Genomic DNA, 24,976 nt, shown 5'->3' on the forward strand with positions numbered 1-24,976 from the left:
TATGCTGAAAATTCAACAATGTTGCACATATATTCCTGATAAAAGTAGAAATCTAGAGGGATATATTAGCAACATTACTCATTTGCATGATGACCTAGCAAAACAGAAAGTTGGTGGTGCTTGGGAGAAACTTGGTAAGGGTTTCTATTCTATAGGTAATTGGTTTTCAACATTTGCTAACAGCTTGATAGGGAGGATACTAACTCCAATCGTTGCTGTTGCTGCTGGAATACTAATGGTATTACTGCTTTATAAATGTTGCAAAAATAAAACAAAAGATGTGAAGCGAAGGACGAGGAAAAGGAAGAGAGAAGAAATAGAAATGGAAGATCGGAAGAATGCTTATTATAGTGTTGTGAAAGATTTAGAGGGTGTTAGGTTAAAACAGATGCGAACAATGGATTCTGCATTCTAAAAACATGTCATCAGATAGTAATCTGATAAGGGTTACTGTGATGGTTTGGGATACCATCAGATGGGACACGATTTTTGTAAATTAAATCTGCTTTATGTAATCCACCCTGATGCATGCTTTTATAATGTGTGGAATTACTAACGTATAATATTAATGTGTACAACACGTGAAATGTGCATAAGGCACAACAAATATGATTTTCTTAGTTAATATAGTGAGAATAATGCTAATTGATGTTATTCTGTCTTCCTAACTGCAGAAAATAAACGACAGAATAAAAAGCTTTATTCTTCATGAAAGTATAATGTAGGCTTTTAGAAATTATTCTCAGTTTTACTAAAATAATGTAGGCCTTAGAAATATTAGGGTATGTGTTTTTCCGTGCTCCTGCCCTTCAAATGTTACAAATGCTTCCTTAGAGTACAGATATTTTTCCTAATTCTTAAAAAACCTTTAGAGTTATTTCCTGTCCTGTAATCATTACAATATTTTTAATACATTTGTAGCTAGGTTATTTCCTCTTCCTCCCTTGGAAGTAATACAATATTCAGACAGAGTGTTTAGAAAATAGTAGTAAAGTCACTGTCAGTAGACTGTCACACCCTTGTGATTAACCAATAGAGAGACTTGCTGAAGAAAGAGAATGCAGCATATTAATGGAAGAAAAGAAGTAGCGATTCCTTTGGGAAAGTGTTCCTCTGCTTGTTCACAAGATCGGTGACCTGTTTGTGGTATGCTGAATGCCGTGCTGATTCTTGATTCTCTGGCTTGCATATCATGCAAATCATGCAAAAACTTTTCTAGAGACTTTGCACATCATCCCTGGTGATGCTGCTCTTGCTATTCCCTAACGGACGTGGGGTTAGCTTTTCAGACTTATAGCATGCTGTGCATTAGTACTTCTGTTACGTCTGTTAACTGTGTTTCGCTGATGTTTTCTCTCTCTCATTCCCAATGATCAGATATCTTCATAAATGAGCTGCAATGTTAATTGTGAATCTAATCTGAATTATTGAGAACCAAGTAATGACATTCTAATTTGTATTTGTGTCTGACCATTCATTTAATCAAATAACAAGGAAACCTAAATAGAAAAGAATAGTGTTTGTTTTTATTCCTGAGTTTCAAAGTTATTTGGACATGTTTATAATAACTAATGTTTCACGTATTACTTCATTGTAGGTCCTCATGGAAAAATAGCATTCGGTCTTTCATTATTTAGTCCCATTTAGCTCTACAAAAGATTCATTGGAGGACCTTTGATATTGCTTAACTGTGTGATAATAACTTATGGGCCCATCATTAGAGTTACGTTTCCGATTGTTATATAGTGATTGGTGTGGATAAGTGAAAGGACAAAAATTCCTCAACACTTCTTCTGCATCACTGTTGAGGTTTGGTCTGCGGACCTGCAAGACCTTAACTCCAAGTGGGTTCCATTAACCCCTTCCATGCCTGTGACGGAACCACTCCATCACGAGCCACGGGTGGCGTGTGCTCATGATAGAGTGGTTCCGTCATGCCGCGGCCGCTCCGCCCACGCGGCACTGATTCCCCGCCTGTGCAGGCGAATTCGTGAGTGGGCTGAGTCATGACAGAACCGCTCCGTCATAAGCACAGCCTGCCCGTGGCTCGTGATGGAGTGGTTCCGTCACAAGCATGGCGGCGCCGCGCGATCCCCTCCTCCCCCCCCAGCGCCGCGGCAGAATTACCGCCGCGGCCAAGGGGTTAAACTCAACCGCAAGTGATCGAGTGTCACCTAAGATTTTCTCCGATGGCCGCAATGGTAAAGTTTGACATCTCTACAAAGTACTGATTTATTGGACACTTTAATATTGATAACTTCGGTTATATTATTTATTTAAAAAATATTCTTTCGTTTTATAAATTGGGGTCGGATTTGAATCATGTAAATTACTTATCACCCATGTTGGTACTGTAAATTACTTAACACATGTTCCGCTAAGTATGCCTGTCTGTTCTTTGCCACTCTAACAGGACTGAGAGAAGGATTACTAGTGTGAATCCAAAGTCCACTTTTGGGTATTGTGTTAATATTATGTGGTAAGGCCTCCCAGCCATACCACATAATATTGCTACTTGATACAGTGCTTTTGGTTAAGTCTTTGTTCCTGAAGACAGGTCTAGGCTGACTTCCTTTCAAGTTCTGGTAGTTTTACGGCCAGCATTGGGTCGCTTGGCGGTATGCCCCACTGATTATGGGACACATTCCTTTCATTTGGGTTGGCAGCAAATCAACAAGGCATTACAGAGGATATGGCAAAAAAGTTAGGCAGATGGAAATCTAAGAGTTACAAGTGTTATGTGCATTGTGGATTTGGGTTGATTTGAAGCATTTATACAGTTGAGAGGTTTTGATCTATCTGTTTCCTTTTCTAGATTGCGTTGCTGGGCCCAGCGGTGGTGTAACTATGGTTTGGATTGTGGAAGCAAACAGAGTCCCAGATTTTTGCCTGACAGCTCAGTTTAGACGGGGCAAGGGTGATGGTTTGGTGGGGTGGGAAAAGTGGTATTAGTTGGGGCAAGCTAATAGGAAAGTTCTTGAAATGGCCGACTGGTAGACATTGCCCTGGTTTGCAGGTAATCCATCTAGGGAAAATGATCTTGCAGCTTTTTCAGGTATTGGATTTGTTGAACGGTATGAAATTGGATTTAGAGAGGAAAAAAATGTTGGGCAGGAACACATATCCTCTGGACGGAATTGCTTCCACAAAGATTTTGGAGTGCTGCTCGGAAGCCAGGTGCTATGGAGAAGCAAAGGAAGAAAGTGAACGGGGAGGTGAGAGGTTTTTGTAGCTGTATGGGAATTTCAGTCTTGAAAAACAGCTGGAGATTTTAGTAACTACAATGTATTAGTGAGGCTGATTAGTTTGTAGGGTATTTTGCCTAGGTTGGTTGGATGGTACTGTTTCCAGACTTGTTCATAGCAGCCTTTTACCCCATATATAGATATATATATATGTGTGTGTGAGAGCATTGTATATGCGCGCTGTCTCGCCCAAGCGCAGTAAAGACACTAGGGCCTTCCCAGAGCTGCAGCAGGCAATATGAACGAGGTCTTCGAATTAATATCTACAATTACATACAATATACAATAGTGATTTACAAAACACAAAAAAATACATGTAATTGGCAGGTTACAGATTTAAACCCAGCTTTACCCCGTCCTGCTCAGCCTTTCATCTCTCTGGGGTCGATGACAGCGGTACCAATAACTGTCTTTCAAAAGGCGAAAACCTGGAGCACAGAGGCTAGCTGGGGATAACACGCCACGCGCCACCCTCTCCATCGCACCCACCAGGACTTTCCTGAGCAGACGCTGGAGTATACAGGTAATGTTAACGTGCATGATATTGAGCAGAGGGCGAAACCATCTCACAGCTTCGTAATATTGACATCCTGCACGATACAGCACCGTGCTCTAAGCAGCACAGCCCTGTGAGAGACAACAGCAGTAGCGCCGAAGCAGCAGCCGGAGCTGTCAGTGTCAGGTAGACCGACGCCCCTCCTCCCGGGCACTTGGTAGAACCCACGTCTCCCCGCAGCTCCGGGAGTGGATCAGCAGCCGGATCAGCAGCCCCCTCCTCTCGCGGCCGCTGGGGGGATCTAGGAGCTGACGCAGCCTCGGGGGCAGAGGCTGAGGAGCAGCATCAGCACCAGAGGAGACGGAGCACCGGAGCGGCCGACAGCAGCAGACAAAGGCTCAGGCACGGCAGCGAGCGGAGCCGAGATGTCGGGGACAGCGGGCGGACTGGGGCAGCTCCTGGGAGCGCTCAGCGTGTGTCTGCTGGTGCTCGGGAGCTTCTGCTCGGCGGCGGCCCCCGGGGCCAGGGGCGGGCTTGGCGAGGGGCAGCAGCAGCAGGACGGCATCTCCTTTGAGTATCACCGGTACCCAGAGCTGCGGGAGGCGCTGGTCGCCGTCTGGCTGCAGTGCTCGTCCATCAGCAGAATATACACGGTGGGGCGCAGCTCCGAGGGCCGGGAGCTGCTGGTTATCGAGATCTCCGACAACCCCGGCGAGCACGAGCCAGGTAAAGTGCAACATGTACACTAGCGTTCATGGACAATGTACAGCCAGTATTTTCCATCCCAAATGTTGCAGATCTATACCGACCAAGTTGCATGCCACCGAGCAACTTGAACCCGCGAACAGAATTCTAGAGTCGGGTCCATCCGCAGAGTGCCCAGAAATATGAAACATTACCCAAACGCTGAGCACCGCCCTCGTGTGTATTCAGCGTTCCAAAATTCACAATCAGCCACTCCGATCTATCATAATCCATGCACGTCACCCTGGTCCCCGCACTGTTAGTGCATGGCAGTACCCGTCGGCACCTGCCCGTTCATATTATGTTTTATTAGTGTCTGCCAGACCCACCATTAGCCCCGCATGCCTCCCCAGAACCATTATTACCCATTAGCGCCAGACCCCTCATTACTCACCTGCGCCTACCCAAACGTATAATTTCCCATTCATTACCAGCAGACCAGCGTCTGCTGATTGGCGTGTGCGTCTCTAGACCCATTCATTCACGGTGGATAGGAGCCTAGCCCAACCCTCAGCCATACATGGCATCTTTACACCTCTGCAGGCCCGGCCGTGTCACGGCTCTTCATCGAATCTCTGCTTTTGCTTTGGCACCACTTATCCGACGTGGCATGCTAATAGACTACCTTGCACTGTATTTCAGAACATCACCAGACCAGCACAGTATGAACAAGCAGTTCAGTTGTGCCTTGAAAGATGGCACTGTAAGCTTCCTGGCCAGTTCGATAGTCCAGCGCCAAGAGGCGACCTTAGAGCGTAAGAATTTAAGAAAGAACCTCGAACATATCAAATCCATCATGTGAACCCCCCGGATAATAGTACCCCTGCTTAGTTTCTGAATATGGAATAAACCTGACATACTTCAGCACCCATTTTGCGACTGCCACTACAGCAAAAACAATCTGTACTGAGGGATGTGTTGTAAGTACTCTTCAAAGTATGTTGCAATTAGTCGACCGTACACACTAAGGCCCTAACAGTCTCTTTGATATGACTTCCACGCAGACTCAGAAGAACTGCTCTTTCCTCCCCTAGTCTGCTGCTTTCATACTTATTTCGACTGTGCTCTCTGAATTGGATCCTAGGGGTCTAATTCACTAGTTGTTTGCATTTTGTTTGCCCAGAACATTGGTGTAATTAATAACATAATATTTGTGAGTCTACGTGTAAAAGAAATATATATATTAGATATATTTTTCAAAACTCTTTTAATTAGCATTTGCTCAATAAAGTAAACGACAATTGGTACATTACTTTTCGCCAGGATGACACACAGTGCACCTGTAACATCACAGTAGAGAACATTTCTACATCTTACCCACACATTATCTCTAGTCCCACACGAGTCCCACACTCTCTAACACCCCCACTGCAGTCTCTGAAGCCGCGGACTGGTTTTTCACGTTTCTTTGGGCTTGGTGTACCTGGTCAGTAGACTTCTGAAATATGGTCCATCTGTCTTTTACCCGTACTCCTGGCGGGGTGAAGGTTGGCAGCTGAGGGAGACGTCCAGTGTTTGACAGCATACCTTTCTGCCAGCAGAAGCCCCATGTTGATGAGTATACGTCCACCCCTTGGGAATCTTCTTTCATTCATGATCCCTAGCAATGTCAACTTGAAGGACAGGTCTCAGTGGACTTGTGAAGTTTTCCTTCCCTCTGGCGACCCAATGGTCAGTCTCTACCCCATGCCATTCCTCTGCTTCCTTTGGTGTCTACCCACTGCATGCCACCGCTGGGGACATCTGCAAACTGTGTCCTATGCGTGTTAAATGTTTCTACCTAATCGTAGAGCAACTTCTTGTGGTCATGGTCGCTCACGTCACCTACCCTGGACATGCCAAAGATGTTTTCCTATTTGAACAAATGCATCGTATTCAGATGTGTTAAATATGGTACTCCTGCAGATCACACACCTGCCTCGATTCAAGCCTATCCATTGGCGTGTACCAGCAGCCTATCACTTCTTTAGTGACCTGTCATGTGGCAATGGACATTCGGCTGCCATAGAGGGCATTAAGTAGAACTGTTCATATCATGTCAGCTCATTCCTGACTTACAGCTGGATCTTTTTGTGATGTGAACTGGCTGTTGTGTTCCCCAGTAGTACAGTGCCTATCCACCTCTGCCATGCCACCTTTGTACCTGGATTCTGCACACTTATCATATGCCACTTGTCTGCCCAGATGAATTACCTTAAGTTTTTGGAGATTTTCCTAAAGAAAACTCCACTGGGATTTAGAAGGGGTATTTCTGAAGTACACACAACAGTCTTTGGAAGTAGAACCTCTTAAATATAGTGGAGTGGTGTGGCTCACTGGTTAGAGGCGGCAGACCCGGGAGCAGAAGTCGGCCCGGGACCAGGGTTCAATTCCCGACGCGGCAGGGTCGTGGACCAGGGTCAGCGGATTCGACAATTCTCGTCTCGGTGCCTACTCTAACCTGGGGTCCCACTCGGCAACTCTGGGCATTAGCTTGCCTAATCTCTACAAGGGCCCCACCAACGCCGGGGATGCCTGGCTCCACCTTGGGGATTCCCAGTAGGGACCATACCACAGGGAAAGCCAGGACGGGTTCCCCAGCGGTATACAGCGCCGGGACGCCCCTTTGCTGGGGCAGCTGTGCGCTTTACAAGTATACAACATTTAACAAATATAGCCACTCTACCTATAATTGATATGGGAAGCGAGTTTTGTTGTATCACATTTTTGTGTGTGGATTGTAGGAGTGGTAGCAAGTTCACCTCTTATGCCCTTAGTGGATGTCTAGTGATGTCTGTCTTTAGGTATTTGAAACTGCTGCTTGTTACCATTATCTGAGTTTGCCACTCAACAGCTGATGTGTCTCCCTAGTGTGGATAAATCACTGATTTACCCCAACTGACCACTAAACCTAAGATCACCGCCAATCTATCAAGTATATCTATAGATCACCAGCCAGTCCATGTTGGGTACCTAGCATATAGCAACAGGTTATCTGCATAGAAAGAGGCTCACTCATTTTGCCCATTGCCCTACAAGAGACCCTACCACCATGCAGGTTCTGCACAAATCCATCAATTCTAATTCAGTTTGCAAGCGGCTCATTAGGAAGTGCAACAAGCATTGGCAGTGCAAAGGGTCTCGCATATGCAAGAGTTTAGGCTATTGGCATTTTAAACGACAAAGCCTTTTATATATTTATTTGTTTTGATAATTAACACATAAATAAAAGGCATTGTCATGTACAATGCCAATAGCTCAAATTCAAGACCTATTCAAAGAAGCGTTCGCCATTGTCCTGGGCTGCTCAGAAAGTGAATGCGCGCATGGGGCACTGAATGTTGCATGAAAGCAATTTGTGCCTGCAGTAGGAGAAACGCATTAAAGAAAATTGTGCTTACAGACTAAAAAAAGACTCACAGGGTAACAACCGAAGTAAAAGGGCCAGTCCTCATGGGAGGTAACGAATGAAGACAAGGCCATACTAAGGAGAGACTAACAAGCCCATTAAAGAATAAGAAGGCAGCATTTACGTAGGACAATGACACAGGCAAATTACAAATACGGGCAGAGAATGGGCAGGGATTCTATTCAGTACTCCAGTCCATCATGGCTAGCAGAGCAGCGCACGCGCTGCCCTGGCCTGATCTAAAAAGTAGTAGTGATAGAGGGCAACCTTGGCATGTACCCGTCTATCCTGAATAAAGAACATCACTCTGTTCACACGTACTGATGCACAGGGATCCCATTATAGGAGCTTAATATAACATATTGGGGCATATTGGATCTGATTAGTTTGACACTAAATCAAAGTCAATATTATTAATCTACAATTGTATTGCATCCACTAAAATGCCTATCACTGCATCACAAGTTAAATATGTAATTAATATTCTTCCCTCAGCCTATACTAATTCTGGTTAACTTTTTTTAGGTGGCGCAGTATTATTATCATGTGCTGTAACAAATGTGATTTAGTAGGCGGTATCCCTGATGCAGATTTCTACCTTCAAAGGGAGAAAATTAAGTAATTTGTTAAGTCTTGCTGTGGGTGGAATTATTTTTTGATGTTCAATGCGTTGTTGTATTAACATATGTGGTGCACATATGATTATAGAAAACAAATTGGATGTTGATAACCTGTTTTTTTATTTCACAAAAAGTAAATTATTCAGAAAAATGCATCAATGGCTAAAGGTAATTAGAGAAAAACTTATGCTGTTTTTCATGAGACCAAGAGAATTTCATCACCTGTTGGGAAATGTTCCAAATAACATTATGTCTTTTCGCGTAAGAATTCAAGACAGTGCTAGTATACTAACAGAAGCTTAAATAGGTTTGTCTTGCATTTGTCAGTGGACGTCCATGTCTATTTACATTATTCAAGGATTTTTGGTTTGTCCTGTCTGAACTAGGGATGAGCGATAAATTGCACTCTGCTGGCAGAGTTTCGTAATTTTTGTCACTGCGCATTACACTTGTAACGCAGAGTGTGGCAGAGTTTTTCATTGTGCGCATCTCACCAATGGTAGGTTGACGAGCGCAAGCAAGATTTGGCATCCCTTTCTATGTGTACTGCTTAATGCAGCACACATATAAAGAGGAAAAAATGAGGAGAAATAATGTTATGTCTCCTCGTTGCGCCTCCTTTACACCTCCCCTGGGGAGGCGTAGTTTTTTGACACATTACCAGGTTTACAACTTGTTGTAAACCTGGTAATGTGTCAAATGTCATGGGTGTTACATGGAAACACCCTCTGTAACACCCATGGCATTCCTCTCCATCACAGTGTGAGACAATGTAGCGAATTGCACAAGGGTGGAGCTGAATCCTACAAATACAGGAAGACAGCACTGATCTACAGTGCGCATGTTGGATTGGCTGGCCATGTTGCGACAGCCATTCCAATATGTGCACTGTACACCCAGCAATCCAAAGGCTGTGAAACAGCCTGGGGATTGCTGGCACAGGCCCCCAGCCTCAAAATGAGCACTGAGTGAGCCTGCTCCCACCAATCCTGGAGCTGCTTTGACAGCATGAAATCAGCTCCAGTATTGGTTGGAGTTGCGTTCCACAAGCAGGAAGTTCTTCCTGTTCCTGCTTGTGGAGCAGAGAAGTACCACACCGGTCATGCTCCAACTCCGCATAAATGGTGAATCGTGGACCTACGTGCCTCACCAGTTCTGTACTGAAGCTAGCTGCCACTGCTTTCGAGCTCATGCTCTCTCTCTCTCTCTCTGTTCCCTGCCTTTGAAGCACAACCCCTCCAGGGTAAGGTTAGCTGTGTAATGTTCTGGGCCATGTTAAAAGATGCGAGCAAAACAATGTTAATACATCCATGAATTGAATTTACATTCAATATGAACATACCTCACATAACTCATATTTTAGTGGAGGAAATACTGGGATCAATTAAATCTCAAAAGATGCACATTGAGGCACTTTAATAGGAAAGGGTTGTATCATTTGGGATGCTTGTCACTGGTAGTCTTTTTGATTGATTTTCTAAAGCTGCTGTTGATTCAGGGGTGCTACGTTTCTTATAAAACATTAGGGGGCTTATTTACAAGCCTTCTGGACCGCCGGTGCGTCACTTTTAATATGGGAAAAAGTGACACAACTGCGGCGCAAGGGGCTTGTAGATAAGCCCCTAGGATTTTTTTTCACACCATTGTATCTGGGTAAAGTACAACATGTTCCTTCTTTGTAACAAGTTTGAGGTAGGCAGTGTTATTTTGTGTTCCAAGTCTTCAAGAACAATGCCCTGATTCTGGTACTTTGCCCAATATTGCCCTTTACCTGTTAGAGTTTGTTTTCAAAGGAAGTGAATCCATAAAAATTGTCACTTGTGATTATTTGTCTTCTGTGCTTCCACATGGTTTTAGTGTCTTTCTTTAGTTTATAAATTGAAAAAAAGAGTGCATCGTCAAAACTGCAAAGTTAAACTTATGAGCCCACATGAAAGTCTTATGGACAAGTTTTGTCAAATTATAAACATCTGTGCACACTTACTTCACCAACTAACACATGCATCAAGGTAGGATTTTGCGAGTCCTTAATTGCAATAATTAAGTAATCGCAATTAAGGACTCGCAAAAGGCCTTGCATGTAGGAATCGCTGTAAAAATAGCGATTCCTACACATTCCTTATTTGTGACTCGCAAATTGTGAGTCGCAAATAAGGAATGGCTTCCCATTCATTCCTATGGGCCTACATGCTATGTATATAGGATTTTCAAATCATTTTGCGAATCCTACATATTCCTTAATTGCGAATTAAGCCTAAATGCCCATAGGAATGAATGGGAAGACATTCTCAATTTGCGATTCTCAATTAGAGAAATGCAAATTGAGAGTGCAATTTCATGGGTGCCAGGGTGTCAAAAGGACACCCTGTTGCACCTCTAAAATGTGCATGTGTGCACATGTGGCGCACATACATGTCCTTAAGGCATGTATGTGCGCCACATAGCACTTTAAAAAATGCAAAAAAGTGCGTCTTTCAGAGAAATCGCAAATTACCACTCTGCACTGGCCTCCGCGCCTGCGTTCTTCCTGGTTCCTGATTGGCTTCTTTTTTCCCTACCCACTGCTGGCCTGCTGGTACAGGTGTATATAACATTGCAAGCAAAATGAAGAGAATTCGAGTACACAAATCTGGTTATTCGAAACGAAAGAGAAAGGCGGCTCAGCAGGCTTTCGTAGTGACCCAGAGGAAGGAGCAATCTGGCTCCTCCTCCTCCTAAATTTTATCGTTCTGAGACGAATTTGGAAGGGTAGGAGCCGCCGCTGGTACTGGTCATCTAACGCCTTTTCTGGACGTTTTATTAAAACACCATCCTGAGCTCCGGGGGGCTCCGCCCCGCCCGGACCCCCTCTTCCGGGGCCCCCTACCTACGCTCCCTGCCCAGGGCTGCCATGAGCCTAGAGCCGCCCCCGTCTCTAGCCACGTGAAACGTTCAGCGCGGTACTAATGTTTTCTGTCATTTGTGAGTTAAACTATTCTAAAATATCCTAACTACAATTGTAACCAGATTCAAACTTTAACCTAGAGAATGCAAGAGGGCCCCAAAAGCCAGAGCCATAACAAAAAGAGTCTGCCTTTAAAGTCACAGTCTTGATGAAATTCAACCTTTGGTCTAAACCTCTAGTGTCTCTTCTGGCAGTTGCACTGGCTGATGGATACTCATCTGCAGAGTGCCTTAAAGTGTGTCACTCAGCCCCCACCCTCTTCAACATATACATGATCCATCTGGCTGAAGTTAACCATGCACACAACATCAACATCCTCTCCTACATCGGCAACTTGCAACTCATACTATCCCCTTGGACTAGACTTCCAGTACAAGAAAAAAGTTCTCCACCTGCATGACTGCAGCCACTAACTGGATGAAAGCTAATTGTCTCAACACTGACAAGACACAAGTAGTGATCTTCAGGAAGAAGGCCTAACCATGAATGAATTAATGAATGAATGAATGAATATGGGACTTCTATAGCGCATGGCTGCCCGGAAGCGTCCCAGCGCTGAGATTGCGGACAAACACCTGAGGATAGAAGCAGAAGAGGAAAGGTTATTGCGGGAAGAGGTGAGTTTTGAGAAGTTTTGAGACTCCAATTGGAAGCTGGTCGAATTTGGACCCACACCCATAACCAGGAACCTCAGAATCATCTACTACAGGAAACTGGACAGGACTGCTCAAGTCAACGCAGTCCCTTCATCCTGCTTCCACACTCTAAAAAATGCTGAGGAAGATCTGCAAATGGATCTCAATCTACACTAGAAAAACCGTCTTCCAAACCCTAGTCACCAGCAAGTTGGACTACGGGAACACCCTCTATGCCGGGATCACCCTTCCACACAGAACTCATCCCTCAGCCTCCCATACAGAACTCACATTAGACCACCCCTCCTTGACCTCCACTGGCTCCCTATACACAAGCCATCTAATTTGAAACTCCTCACTTTGACATTCACGCACTACACAACTTAGGCCCACCCTACTTGAACCACCACATCTCCATCCACCAACCACCCACAAACCTCTGCTCTGCAGGAGTCCCACTCATACGCAAAACCAGATCAGGAGAATGGACGTTTTCTTGCATCTCTCCTACTGCAATGAACGACCTCCTGCCCCACATCAGCGCCTCCTCCTCTCTTCTTGAATTCATCAAGCAGAAGACCTGGGTTTTCAACTAACCAACCTACCAAGGCGCACACACTTGCTCAGCACCAGGATACTCTTGCTGGTGATAGTGCACTTTACAAATACTCATAACATAACACTTGTTTGCTTGCTGTTACAATTATTGTAACTGTGCTAAGTTATTGGTATTGTTATTGTTAACTGGGACTTATATAGCTCCAAATCACCGTCAGGTCTCTAGGCGCTCAAGACAGATGGAAACAACAACAACTGAGTAGATGCCAAAAAAGGAAAACATGTTTAGCAGCAATATTTAAATGTTGCAGAAAGCTTCCCTAAACAGAGGAGTTTTTAGAGACTTTGTGAAGTACAAAAGATTTCCTTCTCTGCGAATAGGCTCCGGCAATTTGTTCCATAGCTGTGGAACCAGTACAGAGAAGGATCTACCTCCTTTTGTTGCCAATTTGTATCGGGGGCAGGACAACAGTTGTGTGTTAGAGGACCTCAGTGTTCGTTTAGGGTTATAGACCTCAAGGCGTTCCTTAATATAGGCAGGTGCATGCCGTAAATTGCCTTATGGGCAATGCACAGACTTTTGAACTCCACCCTTTGTTTCATGGGGAGCCAATGCAACCTACACAATAATGGGGAGGCGTGGGTCCGTCTAGGCAACCTGAAAATTAATCGAGCTGCATCATTCAATACTACTTCCAGTCGACTAATCAGTGTTTTTGGTAGACCAAGATAAAGAACGTTCCCATAGTCCAGTCTTGAGATTATTGTGGCAGAAACAATTGTGCGAAGCATGGACGAGGAGAGAAAAGGAACCAGTTTACGCAGCTGTCTGATTAAGCTGGTGCAAATTCCAACAACACAAGAAATCTGGCTGGCCATTGACAGCTCCTGATCAATCTTTATGCCGAGACTTTTGACATTGGGGCATGGTTTAGGGGAGAGGCCGAGTTCCTGAGGCCAAAACAGGTCACTCCAGGGTGAGACAGCAGTTGAGACCACCAGGACCTCTGTTTTTTCCGGGTTAATCTTCAACTAATTAGCTGTCATCCACCTCACCGTATGACGAAGAATATTTTGAGCAAGGGTCTGTGCGGATGCCGTATTATCAATACTAAGTAACAACTGAGTATCGTCGGCATAGTTAAAAATTCTACAGCCCATGCTAACCAGGAAAGCAATATTTTCAAAGTCAACTTACAAGTTAGACTTGTGTTCCAGACCTGTCATATTGTGAAATGCTCCACCGCAAATAAAAACCCTTGTTCAAGCTTGAGAACCACATGTTCACCCATGACTTTAAGGATTGTGATAGCAGATGATCTCAGTAAAAAGAGTAGCAGCAGAAAAACCATAGAGAGCAGAACACTCCTCTTTTCTCTCCACGTCCACCTACCTATGTCCAGAATATTCCTATTGTCTCTGCCCTGGCCATTAAATATCGAATGCACCCATGCTCTCTGTGTTCTTAGATGCCTCTCACACTGCTGGATTTACCTTGTCCCTCTTCTGTGCACCTTATTTGTGCAGCCCTCTCTGTCCTTTTACCTGCTGTGAGAGAGTAGGATTGTTTCATTTGCAGTAATGTGTCTGTGTTAAGGGCACAGTGTGCTTGCTCCTGCGGCCCAGTGAATAGGAAGATGTTACAGTATCTTCAGAACAGATGTTTTAAATATATTTTATATAGTGCCAACTATTACGTGTGATGCATTTCATAGTCAGATTTGCTCACACATACATTACTTACTCTCGGCCGCTAACACCAGTCAGCAGTTGCTTAAATCCCAGCATTCCACTGTGTTATTTATTGAATTTTTTCATGAACGAACCAGAGTGTGGTAAAAAGTACAATATGTTGTTTAAAGTAATAGGAACTGGTCCCTCATCACAATTCTTAATAAACCAAGACATCAAATCGTTCAGCCTATCTGTGTCACCACCACCCTAAATACAAGCCTTTGCAATGCAATCGGTCTCGTCTTTGGGACCTTATATGCATTTAGCTATGCAGCACATTAGCCTGGGTGCTGAAACATCTACTGTTCATTAACCTGGAGGGAAAGTAAGCACCAAACTGCGTGACAAGCCAGGTATGGGAACACATGGAGAGAACACATGGACAGCCGTTCAGCTGGAAATGGCATAGTCCAAAGCTCTGTTTTTAATATAAAGCAGGGCCTTCCGTGGTCAGATCACTGAAAATACAAGATTAGAAAAAAATGTTACTGTCTACGGGTGCTCGTGGAAGACACTTTCTACAGACTGGAAACATGAGAATGCTAAAGATGTTTTGGTATTTTACTAACCCCTGTAGGTCGTTTTTCTACCAAGAAAGTTGAATAGAGGCAGTTGCCAGAAAAATTAAAAAAAGAAAGTCCCTCAGCAGAAAGCAATTCTGGTATTTTACTGACCCCTGCTGGTCATTTTCTATCAAGGCAGTTAAAGAGGCAGTTGACCAGAAAAAAAGTCCCTAAGCGGAAGCAGACAAGTCCTAGAGCTGATCTGCAGAGCGCACAAAGTACATACACATATAAGTATACACTAAAGTATATACAAGAGGTCTCGAATGCTCGACCTAAAACGAGTTCACCCCTCAGATGTCTGATTCTCGACATTTTAAGAAAATTATGAAAGACTGTAAACCGTTAGAGCACAAATGAAGGAAGGACCTCAGAGAGGAGGATAAAATTACTTATAAAGAGCTATCCAGAAGTATAAACAGGAGATTAAGTTAGCGAAAGCAGAATACTTGAGCCACGCCATTACCAGTTCAAAAAACCCACCTGTGAGTTTTTTCTATAGTAAAATAACTTGCATATGCGGAAACAAGCTTGATAGTTATTTTTTTGTTGTCCTCAGTTTTTAACATAATTACTGCTGCTACTGTTTTTAAAAATACTGCTGCTATTTTTTTAAAAAGTGTTACCGATTTTATAGATGTTGTTGCTGTTCTTAAAAAGTGTTTCTGAGATCACGGGTAGAGCTGTGTTAAAAGCTCGAGGGTAGTGGGGCATCCATTTTTATCAGCATACGCACTTAGGCGCCGGGTCAGCGTTCTAGCAGCTGGAACCCGACACGCGACTGACGGCACAGAAGCACCAGATGACGCGACCGCACAGCGGATGCGCGCAGCGGGTGTGCCGCTAGCGCACCAAAGGCAAGCCCGTCTGCGACCGGCCACGCCCGAACGGACCCTGGGGCCAGAACCCCTGCCTCCCCTTCCCCAGATTATTACCATTATACCAGCTTGCAGCTTAAACAGTTAAATAGAATCCAAGGGCCAAAATGTGCACACACAATCCTACAGATAGGTATCTCAACTGTCGGTTTGAACTTTATGCGCTCGCTGTCTCCCCACCACCTCTGGGAAATTATATAAATTATTCCTACTTAACTGTAGATCTTTACCCAAACATACATCGGAAATCTCTATGTTCTTAAAAGACTCAAATTCGAAAGTCCTGTTTCTCACATAAACCTGGCTCAATTCTAGCTCAGAGCCGGATATTGTCCAAACACTCCCCCCAGGATATTTAATTCAGAGAGCGGACAGAGCGACAGGCAAGGGCAGTGGTATCGCGATTATTTATAAAGATTATTTGACTTGTCGCCTGTCAGGTAGCCCATTATCTGATTGCGAGAACTTCCACTTCTCAGTAGAATTCACCCCTACCCTCTCACTCTCAAGTATTCTTATCTATTGCCCACCAGGTGTGACGGGCTAATTTTGCAAATTCATGCCAGAAAACAGTTGTCAATCTTGCCAGCGTCGCTGCTAATTATACTCTTCTAGGAGATTTTAATCTGCATTTCGATGACCCCATAGCGATCACCGCAACTGAACTAGCTCAAGACCTCAGGGCCTTTCAACTGCTTCAGAAGGACCCGCAAGTAACCCATGTTAAAGGGCACCTCCTTGACCCCATTGTTTCTAATCTGGTAGACCTAAAGGAGAAAGAGCCCATCCCCCTTCCATTGTCGGGCCATTCTTTTTCCAGTGATTAATGTTTCAAGTTTTATTAATTTAGCACAGTTACTTAAAACCATTGCTATACAAAGTCTACTTTAGCACGAGTATAAAATTTAGCTTTTAGCACATTTATCAAATAAAAACAAGGCTAAAGAACAATTTTCAAGGCTTAGAGACCAATATGCTTATTGAGGAGTAGCATTATAGTTGCCTATGTGAGCGTTTTGCTATGCTTGGCCGGATAAAATAGTTAAGACAGAGAGTACTGGGCCAAAGGACGGAAAAAGTCTGGAATGAGTCTTTGAAGGGGAGGGGGAGGAAGCATGGCGACCAAGGGAGGTAATAGAAGATTGTCCAAAAGTATCACAAATTTTCCAAACCTAGCGAGCACTTTAATGTCAGTAGATGTAAAACACAAGGCCGAGGCCTCCCAGCACGTCCTGGCGCCCCATTTTAAGAACAAGGGTTTCAAAAGGGACCTTCTGGGGGCTGCTAGTGCCGGGCAGCAGCACAGGAGATGCAGCCATGATTCGGAGTGGTATTTACACAGCCTGCAAGCCCCCCCTCGCTTGTTGGGGCCCATTTGTTGAAGGCCGTCGAGCGCAGGCCTAGAAGTCGCATAAACATTATGTTCTTCCAACCACTTTGCTTAAGTTTTCCTGGCAGTATGCTTGTGGACGCCCAAGAAGATACGAAGAGTTCAAGGGGAGCAGAATGGTTGATATCTTTAGAGCCTGCAGATCCATGGACTGAGAAATAAGTTTGACTTGCTTATTGATGGTGCTTTTCCAGGCCGAGTATGGGATAGTGACTTAGGGGAGAGATGATTCGTCAATCTCTAACACTCTTATGGCCTTTATAATCTGGGTATTCCAGGGATTGCCAGGGCTAGACAGGATTCCTTTTAACTGGAATTTAAGAGTGTTATCACCTGCTTTTAGGGTCCTAATAAAATATTTCAGGATGTCGGCCTCGCAGTGAAGAGATTGTCTTTGTAGGCCCAGCTCCAGTCGTAGTCTTGCCCGCTGAATAAAACTTGGCTGATGGAAAAGTTTTTTGTAGGTGGAGATTTGGGCGAGCTCAAGACTGGAGGAGCATGCTCCAGGAAAGGCCTGGTGTCCGTAAGTTAATGCAGGAAGTAAAGTAGCTTTAGCCACCTTCAGGATGGCTTCTGCAGAGGGGCTGCTCAGAGTTTGGTTCAGCCGGGTCAGGGAGTATGTGATTGCGCCTGCTCTCTTTTGCAAAGCGGCTAGGTGAGCTGTAGGCCTGGACGTCTCGTTGAACCAAACTCCCGAGTAATTATATTTTACTGTTGTGTTAATCCTGGCGGGCCCGATGTTCCATGCCAGCCTTTTCTTGTTCTTACATCTGCCAAATACCAGTACCTTCGTCTTTGCCTGGTTGATTTTCAGGGCATTGGCAGAGTTATATGTATGAAGCATACTTAATGCCCGTTGGAGACCCAATTTTGCTTGGTCCATTATTACAATATCATCTGCATATTGTAATATGTGAAGAGGCTTTTTAGCGGGTCCCAGTTTTGGCGGGAGAAGATTACTAGTCTCCAAGAATGTACCGAAGTCGGCTGTGTAGAGATTGAACAAAAGCGGGGCAAGAACACAGCCTTGCTTTAGCCCATCTTCGACGGCAATTCTTGAAGAAAGTGTCTTTGGGCTGGTTTTAATTCGCACCCACGTGTTCTTATGCAGGGAAATTAGTGCACCTAGTAGGTCATGCGGAATCCCCCATTTGTTCAGCTTCCTCCACAAGATGTTCGAGACACTTTATCAAAAGCCGAGCTGTAGTCTATAAAGCAGCAGTATAGTGGAAGATGGTTTTTTTGTGCTGCTTTTTGACTCAGAGCGGCTAGAGTAATGATGTTGTCTATTGTGGAGGCCGATGCCCAGAACCCAGTTTGGTAGTATGGTATTATGTTATTTTCTCAGACCCATTTTTCAAGCAACCGAAGAAGACATCAAGCGTATGCCTTTGCCTCCAGGTCTAATAGGGTAATGAGGCGGTAGTTAGCCGGTGACGCAGGGTCACCTTTCTTGAATATGGGGCATAGAGTCGAACCTAACCAAGAGTCTGGGAGCTGGCCTTTCGCGAAAACGTTGTTAAATAGGGGAGTCAGAAGGTCAGCCCACTCTTCCGGGGCGCATTTAAATAACCAAGGTGGGAGACCGTTGGGCCCTGCAGCTCCGTCTTTTTTCATGGCTCGCAGATCCTTGGTGACCTCGGCTGCAGTGGTCAGTTCGAAAGTTTCTATTTGAATGTGAAGGACTGGACTTTTAACAGTACCAGCGGTGCCAGGGAACAACACCTATAACCTTCATGGGATACCTGTTTCGGCGCACAAATTACAGAGACACGGGATACTTCCTTCGGCGTCAAAGATCAGCGTTTATTACTGCAGGGAGGCAAAAAGTCACAAGAAGTACAACAGTGTGTAGGTTCTGAGAGTCTGCTTCAAATTGAGGTTGTAGGTCGCTCTCTTTTATACAGAGTGTTACCATTGCATAACATGTGGACAAAAGATTACAATCCGGTTCCCACAGTAGACTTCAAAAAGGGTCGCTTTCATGTGTTCAGAATCCCGGAACATCTTTATAAATAGCCATGCCGGTTCCCAACTGTAAAAGTACATCTTCCCACCATTAGGCACACCCATTAGAGTTGTAAATGACCAAGAAGGAGAGACAAGAGCAGCTGCAAGGAAGTCAGACACGTGTAGAGAAAAGAGTGTGGGGGTAATATCGGAAGCATGATCGCGAGATCAAAAGAGTTGGATCCATTGCCTGTAAGGCTGTCACAATAGACCGGTACAACCAGATTACCCTCAAGCTGTGCCATCTGCCTTTGCTGTGTCATTCCTCCGGCCATAAAGACGCATGAAAGGAATATGCGTCTTCCGTAAGGCTTGGGAACTAGAGGGTCAGGGGGCGAACAGTTATCTGCTCGCTGACTACGTGAGGGCAAGAAAAATGGATGCCGTATCTAAAATGGAACCCGAGGGTTCAGATGAAGAACACGTAATATTAGACGAACCCTGGCAGGTAGTGTAGCGAAAATTCGCACACTTGCCGAACTCGTCATTTGCGGTTCGTAGATACCAAACTTATCCATATTCGGCAATGCCCAGAACATCGTAATAATTTTTACGGAACCTCAGACGGTCCTTTTGCCCTCATGTAGGCAAGCACTAGTCGGAATCATAATCGATTTCGATACTCATCAGATCACTCAGATGTTGTTGATACATTATTCGATCCTTCAATGCCTCTTTGGTGACAACGGGCTGTCTTATACACGTCGTAGCACAAAGGCCACATAAGGCAGGACCACATTGCACACAAAGACAACATGAGAACAGAAATGTCACAACAATCCCTATGATCATCAGAATCTTCCAACCCCAAGTCGATATCAGACCCCAAAACCATCCCAGAAGCGTCCAATTTCCTTCGTCCACGTGTATGGACTCCGAAATTTTGTGCAACTTAGAGATGGCTTGATAAACTGTTGGAGCGTTATCAGGTATGAATATGCAGCAGCTCGAATGGATGACTTTACAAACCCCACCTCTATCTGCTAGAACGATATCTAGAACCATACGGTTCTGCAACGTCATCAGTCTATCCGCCTGGACTTCGGCTGTCAAATTACCAAGGGCATTTGCAGTTATGTTGGCAGTTGATTCTACTACACGAGTTAACTGTCTCAGGTTCCTGCTATTAACCATCGGTCCCCAGAACGGTAGGAAACCCTTAAAGAAGTCTCCAGCTTCTTGTCCGGAAGTATCTTCTTTGCTAATCACGCCTCTTACAATTCTATTTCTGTGATAATCAGAGGCCACAGTGAAAGTGGGAGGCAAAAGATTCGCAATATAGCAGGTACCCGAGAAGTCATGAGGTAACCACGTATAGGCTCGATCATAACATACAAAGTAAGTACCCTTGGTAGGCAGGAAAACAGGGGAAGAGAGCGTCGGTAAGACATATGTCTCGGTACAAGCACTCTCCCCAAACTGAGCTCTCGGATTTCGACCAAGACCTTTTAGGCAGAAATTACCAAGGTGAGGTACAATCCATATCGGTGGCGAGCTTTTAAGCTGCCTCTCACCCACTGATAAGCTGTACTCAGCTTCACTTAGTTCCTTATATGCTCGCACCTCTTCCTCTGGGATGAGTGATGCGTCAAAAATATCTCTATCTAAGTCTGCAATAGCTCTCGCCAGAGTCTTGTGGTATGGGCCAGGACCAGAGTTTGCTGAGCGTGGTTCTCGATGGGGGTAGGAATCTAGTGCGCTACGGAACATAGTTTGTAATGCTCGAGCTGACCCTTGTGCACTATAAGGCAGAACTAGGTACGGAATACCTTTATCCATAGTATGTGGCATTAACCCACACACCCAACAGTTGGTAGTGTTTACCACTAACTGATGCTGATGCAGGAGTTGTATAAAAGAGTTGTTTCTGAATTCCGCACGTCTGATTTGTTCGTGTTGAGGCAGAGGATAAAAGGAATGTGGAGAAACAGTAGAAATGAAATATTGATCATGAGATGGAAGAGTAGGTGTAGCAGAAGACAATAAGAACTGAGACCCATAATATATTCCTCCTACCAATAGCATAGATATGGTGAGAAACAGTATGATTACTTGTGAGAAAAACCATTTTGTATGACATATTTTCTGCAATGTAGATCTTTGCGCCAACATTTCTTCTCTTTTCGACAGCTCAGACAATGATGATTCCATCCCCTAACGACCGTCCGCGACGTTCTTGACGCACTTCGTTCTGAGTAGCGGTTATCAATTCCCAGGAATTCCCAGAAATTGATAATAGAAACCAACCTTGTGTCGATAGCTGCTAAACAGAAGGAAGTACCCGCACGGCCTTACGGTCAACCTGGATGGTAGGTTCTAGGCTAGATAATGTTCTTGGCTGTACGAAAAAGAAAAAGATACACAATATATATATAATGTCCACTGTTTTCAGAGTAACGTAGAACCTATAAACAAAAAAATCTTTTTATTTATGGCTTGTTCGTGGACGAAGAAAATATCGGCTACTTCCAGGGCGAGTCTGATCTTCAAACAATGGATTGGACGGCAAAGGAGTGTTCAATTGTTCAGGCAATTGTTCAACAGTCAAATTTTCCAAGGTTGATGTGGAGGAAATTGTTTGAGAGGAGTCAGCAACGGTGTCAGATACAAGCCGAGCTTCGCTGAATGGAACGAAACGTGGTGCAGTGTCGGTCTCAGATGAAGAAAGACCTCTTCTTATCCAGGTGTCCGATGGCAAAGGAAACGGGACTCTCTTCGTGTGGGTAGCATGTACCCAGTTCCGACGTCCGTGTAGTCGAACCGCCGTTCTTGTAGCCAGCTGTACCTGAAACGGGCCCACAAATCTTGGTTCAAGGTTTCGTTTTCGTCCGTAGTTTCTGACGAGGACCCAGTCCCCTGGTTGAAGTCGATGACCAGGACCCTCTGTTTGTGATGGCAGAGACTCAAAGACCTGTTGATGAATCAAACTCAATTTAGCAGTCAGATCATAGAGATAATCAATCAACATAGGGTATTCAATTCTATCAACTTCCTTAGGTCTTGGGACTCCCCATATATTAGCAGGACGACCGAACACAATCTCATATGGGCTGAGCCCTACTCGAGAGTGTACAGTTGCCCTGGTCGACAGGAGAGCCAGAGGCAAAGCGTCGGGCCAAGATAAACCAGTTGTTGCCTGAATTTTAGCCAATTTCAGTTTTAGAGTGCCATTATATCCCTCCACCAAGCCTGCTGATTGTGGATGGTTTGCACTATGAAATTTTTGTACTATCCCTAAACCGCGGCACACACTCTTCATCACACTCCCAACAAACTCACTTCCGTTGTCCGACCATACGACCCGAGGCATTCCGTAGCGGGGAAAATACTCTTTGAGCAAAATTTTTGCCGTGGATAAAGCCGTATTATCCTTAAGGGGGTAGGCCTCAATCCACCTAGAGAATGCACACACCACAACCAACACATACTTCAAGTTATTACATCGGTCCATGTGGATAAAGTCCAACTGGATAACTTCGAAAGGGTACGTAGGAGGGGCAAAATGACCAGGTGGAGTGGGGGTGCCCTTACCAGGATTGTGCATCAAACACACCATACAATTCTTAACCACTCTCTCGGCGCACTTAGTAATCCCATCATTCTTCCATACATGAGACAACAACTTGCATATGCCTTTAGTGTTGATGTGTGCCATACCATGAGCCATTGTAACAACAGCGAGCACATACGCATCCGGTAACATCCATCTCTGCTTCTCTGATAAATCAACCCAACATCCATTCTCATCCAATCTTCCCGTGCTCTCTCTCCATTTAGTTCTTTCCGTCTCAGTGGCTTCATTCTGTATTCCTTTCACACTTTCAAATGTGTCTTCACACATACCAGTCTCTGTTGGCCATCTCACTGAGCTCGTAACATACATTCTGTTCGTCAAAATTTTAGCCGTTTCTTTAGCCGTTTCATCTGCAAACGCATTTCCACGACCCACATCATCTGTTACTTTCTGATGTGCGCTACATTTGACTATGGCCACTTGTTTAGGCAATGTGAGTGCATCTAAAATATCATTTACAAGCTGACCATGTTGAATCTTCGTGCCATGCGACGTAAGGAATCCTCTCTCTCTCCACAATCGTCCAAAACTATGTGCCACACCAAACGCGTACTGGCTATCTGTAAACACATTCACCCGCTTATCTTTAGACAACACACACGCTCTCGTCAAAGCGATTAACTCGGCAGCCTGAGCCGAATTCTGACTTAGTCTTTCGCTTTCCACAATCGTTCTCAATGTAACTACAGCATACGCAGTCGTCACATCACCGTTCGGCAACTTGAAACAAGAACCATCCACATACAAAGTACCATCGGGATCTGTCAATGGAGTATCTTTTAGGTCAATACGACCCTTAGTTTCCTCTTCAGTTCTGAGATAGCAGTCATGTACTGCTTCACCACTTGATTCTGTGTCGATCGGCAGCAATGTTGCTGGATTCAACACATTACATCGTTTTATCCGTATGTGACTGGCCAGCAACGTCAACTCATATCCAGACAATCTTGCGCTCGTCAGATGTTGAGTTTTCGTTCGATTCAATAGAGTGTCAACTGCATGCGGAACCATTACCGTGAGCATATTATTCATGACTAAACCTGCGGACTGTCGAATGGACGCCGCAGCTGCCGCTGTTGCCCTTAAACAACTTGGCAAGGCTCTTGCTACTGGGTCTAAAGTCGAAGAAAAATAGGCACATGGGCGTTGCTTACCACCAAAAGGTTGTGTCAGGACACTCAACGCACAACCATCCCTCTCGTGAACGTATAGTGTAAATGGCTTACTGTAGTCAGGAGTGCCCAACACAGGAGCCGAACACAACGCATCACGTAATTCAGGAAAACTTTTCTGACACTCTTCAGTCCAAGGCAATGGGGATGAAACATCCTTGCACGTAAGGGCTATCAATGGTTTCGCCAACAATGAAAAATTTGGAATCCATTGTCTGCAATAGGACGTAATACCTAAAAAGGCACGGACATCTCTCTGGGTTTTTGGCACAGTCATTCGGGAAATCGCTGCAATTCTCTCTGGGGTCAACCTTCTCCCTTCTTTTGACAATAAGTGACCTAGATAGGTTACTTCTTGACAACAATACTGTAGCTTTGAAGGCGATACCTTGTGGTGTAAGTTATGTAGATAATGTAACAATGATACTGTAGCCGTTTTGCAAATAGCTTCTGTATCAGCTGCCACTAAAAGATCATCAACGTATTGAATCAAAGCTGCACCTTTAGGTAATACAAAGGCATCAAGTTGACCTTTAAGTGCTTGGCTGTAGATTGACGGACTCTCACAGTAGCCCTGTGGAGCGCGTTTTAACCTAAAACTGCGACCACCTAATGAGAATCCGAATAGGTCTCTGCTTTCCTCTGCAATTGGGATGCTAAAGAAAGCATTCTTTAGATCGATCACTGTGAACCAGGAGGCAGATGCCGGAATCATTGTTAGTAAAGCCGTGATGTCGGGAACTACAGGAAATTGTGGAACCACTATTTTGTTTACTTCTCTTAAGTCTATTACAAAACGATACACAGGAGGTTTAGTTGGGTCAGTTCGTTTCAGAATTGGTAATACAGGGCTATTACACACGTTTCCACGAGTTTCTTCAACAACACCTTTTCCAATGAGATCATGAACGATTGCTAACAGCGCTCGTTCGCCCTCAAGAGAAATACGATATTGAGGTAAACGTGGTAATCGCGCATTTGGTTTCAATTGAATCACATAGGGTGGAATGTCTAACAGGCCCACA

At 44.6% G+C, this 24,976-nt stretch overlaps 1 protein-coding gene across 1 annotated transcript in view; it reads left to right on the plus strand.

Annotated features, from left to right (window-relative positions):
* The first annotated feature begins 4,039 nt into the window (after positions 1 to 4,039).
* Positions 4,040 to 24,976, plus strand: part of CPE (carboxypeptidase E) — a 332,480-nt gene continuing 311,543 nt past the window's right edge. Inside the window, exon 1 of the mRNA XM_078677023.1 lies at positions 4,040 to 4,467. Coding sequence (XP_078533149.1) covers positions 4,167 to 4,467 — 301 coding nt within the window. The 5' untranslated portion in view covers positions 4,040 to 4,166. The remainder of the gene's footprint in view (positions 4,468 to 24,976) is intronic.

Source organism: Lissotriton helveticus, chromosome 2_1, assembly GCF_964261635.1.
Source record: "Lissotriton helveticus chromosome 2_1, aLisHel1.1, whole genome shotgun sequence".
Taxonomy (NCBI): domain Eukaryota; kingdom Metazoa; phylum Chordata; class Amphibia; order Caudata; family Salamandridae; genus Lissotriton; species Lissotriton helveticus.